General features: G+C 40.2%; 1 protein-coding gene across 1 annotated transcript; it reads right to left on the reverse strand.

Annotated features, from left to right (window-relative positions):
* Positions 1–270: 270 nt before the first annotated feature.
* On the reverse strand, positions 271–1,584 carry LOC145452186 (uncharacterized). Its single transcript, XM_080330416.1, has 2 exons — positions 1,227–1,584; positions 271–1,018 (listed from the first exon to the last, which is right to left on the reverse strand). Exons 1-2 carry the CDS (start codon positions 1,337–1,339, stop codon positions 700–702), a joined length of 432 nt encoding a protein of 143 aa, XP_080186542.1. The 5' UTR covers positions 1,340–1,584; the 3' UTR covers positions 271–699.
* Between the last annotated feature and the right edge of the window lie 1,064 nt (positions 1,585–2,648).

Below are 2,648 nucleotides of genomic sequence, written 5' to 3' on the forward strand. Positions count from 1 at the left end.
CTTGAGATTGAGAACACGTAGCATTGAATGTCCAATATTTTTGATTTTTTTCGATAAAAAATATCGGACGCGATATCGGCCTTCATTGGCCGATATCGATAATCGGAAAAGGTCCAAATATCGGCCTCGATAATCGGTCGACCTCTCGTTTACACCAGGCTAACTCTCTTCATTTTTATTCCGTTGCTGCCCACTATACCACGATTATACCATTACGCTATCTCGCCACTATCCTAGTGTTCCGTGCAACACCGATTAAAAACCGCTGTAATAGACGAATGGTTCTAATATGAAAACACAGTTTATATATGCGTATGGTGTTAAAGAGAATGATTGGAAAAATATGCCGGGAGAAAAGCTCATATAAAATTACGACGTCAAATCTGACAAAGATTGTAATGTGCGTAATACAAAATGCTCATCGGCAAGGCGTTAAAAATATCTGGTAAGTAGAGGCATGACGATAAATAGCAGCGTGAAAACCGTGCATAGCGAAGAAAATATTTTGTATACTTGTAGCTTTTAAATACTTGTAACTTATTTATAAACTAATAAATGCAAATGGCAAAATTGTCACAGGATAGGTTGTTGTCAAGTAGGTTACATCCTAACAAAACGGTAGGCAAGGTATGTTGTTGGATCTCTCCAGACCCTACCCATTTCGTAAATTTACAGAACCTGGGTTCTGACCGATGCAATTTATACCGTATTCGTACTTGGAACATCATTTGTTTTGAAAACACAACGGCAAGCTGTCGTAACAGTCACCGTTACAGTCCGGTTGTTGATCAGTCTGTCTTCCACAACTTGCTCGACTTCCCACACGCCGATACTCTCGTTTTGCGGGAGAACTCTCATATCGACCGGATCTTGGCATAGCGTCGCTGGGCATAATTTTGTAGTAAAATTCACTCCGCCGCTGCACTCGACACGCGCGTTGAAATGCGGCACGAACGATTCGCTGTCCATTTTGACGTTGGTCACTGCGCATAGGTGGCCTCGATGGCTGTATATTGGTCTGTAAAATGAAGTTGTGGTTTTAAACATTCAGGTGTTCACAGTTTTCACCGCGATAGCCAACTGTAATTTAAATTGGCACATGTCAATTTAGCTCATAGTCATGAATTGAGTCGGCAGCTGATTCATTGACCACCAAACCATACACGGCCGTATACAAGTAAAAAATACTTAATATGGATTCTGTGATCGTAGTAGCCCAATCATACCCAAATCGTAACTCTTCTATCTTCTCTATCGGCTTGCTCTTCCCCGACTGACTTGTCACCACGAGTAAGACCAATAAATGCACCGCTCCTACCTGGAATAGATAGAAGACCATGGTAGTTTTGATACATTGGATTAACGCGGAATCCAAATCTTACCTTCATATTACTTGTGTTTACTTTGATTTGTACGCTCTTTTGATGTATGTAGACTGGTGTAGTTTTCTTATTTCATTAGTGCTTGTTGGTATTTGTGCAATTTCATGGACTTATATAACGAGAAAGTTTGCTCTGCTCCGGTAAATTACCGGGCCTAGTTTTAGGTTAAACTTGTCAGTCGGTCCTTTAGTGCAGATCTAGCTTTATTGGTTGCTGTAAGTTTATTCAAATATTAACTCACTCGGCTACCGGGCGGTGATATACGTTTCCCCGATTGTGATATTTACATCGTTGCCGGCGATCAAAAGTACCAACGGTGAGCTATACATTTGACGGGAATTCACCAGCAGATAACCTGAACAAATATCTCTAAACGTATATCCATCCATCTAAGATTCGCCTACGCATCGTTGCATGCTCGATTTTTTAGACACATCGACGCCATAGGCCCGAAATTAATCAGCAGATAGCAACGCTGTACGCACCGAACGTAAATTGAATGAATAACGATGAACGAACAAGTGGTGTCTCAAAAATATTACGTGGGGTTCATATTCCTGAAAGGGGGCCGGGACTTTTTTCTATCCAGTCTCGAGGTCGACAAGTTTCCTGCCGTAATTTGTCATTATGTAAGCCTAGTTATCCATCAGATGTTCGCCAGTCAATCGGCTGTTTATAGAAATTTTTATCAGTTCAACCACAAGATTGCCCTATAATGAAAAGATAGGAGGGTATCGAAATGACTTGGAGTAGTCTTATAATGACACACACACCTTTCCCTAGACTAGAGCATGATAAGAGGCATGCACACATTACACAGTGCACTGCACACTGAATGAAAAGTAATGGAAGTACAAGCGATGTATGAGAATGTGGGCAATAAGTTATGGGTAGGGCACGTTTTTGTTGCAGTAAAAAGTTGCATTTCTTTTTCACAAAAGTTGCTCTAAAAAGTTGCATTTATGAACAAGTTTCTTGAAATTATTAGGGTATGAGATACTACAATCGATCCGTATCCAAGGAACTGTAGCGAAGCTGAGTGTTGGCGACTTCAACAAAATCAATAGCCTGGAAAATCTGACCCAGTGAAAATATAGTTTTCGCCGGTCCATAGCCTGAATGTACGTCAAATCAGAAAGGACCTCAAGTTTAAACGACAGTGAAATAATCAAGCGATCTATTTACATATAGTGACAGATATTATCAGTAAAAGTTAGTTGTATGAAAAAGCGAAAAAACTAGCAAAAAGTTTCATGAAAAATCGAA

The sequence above is a fragment of the Botryllus schlosseri genome, chromosome 12, assembly GCF_051294905.1.
Source record: "Botryllus schlosseri isolate E-star chromosome 12, Bs_hap1, whole genome shotgun sequence".
Lineage (NCBI taxonomy): Eukaryota > Metazoa > Chordata > Ascidiacea > Stolidobranchia > Styelidae > Botryllus > Botryllus schlosseri.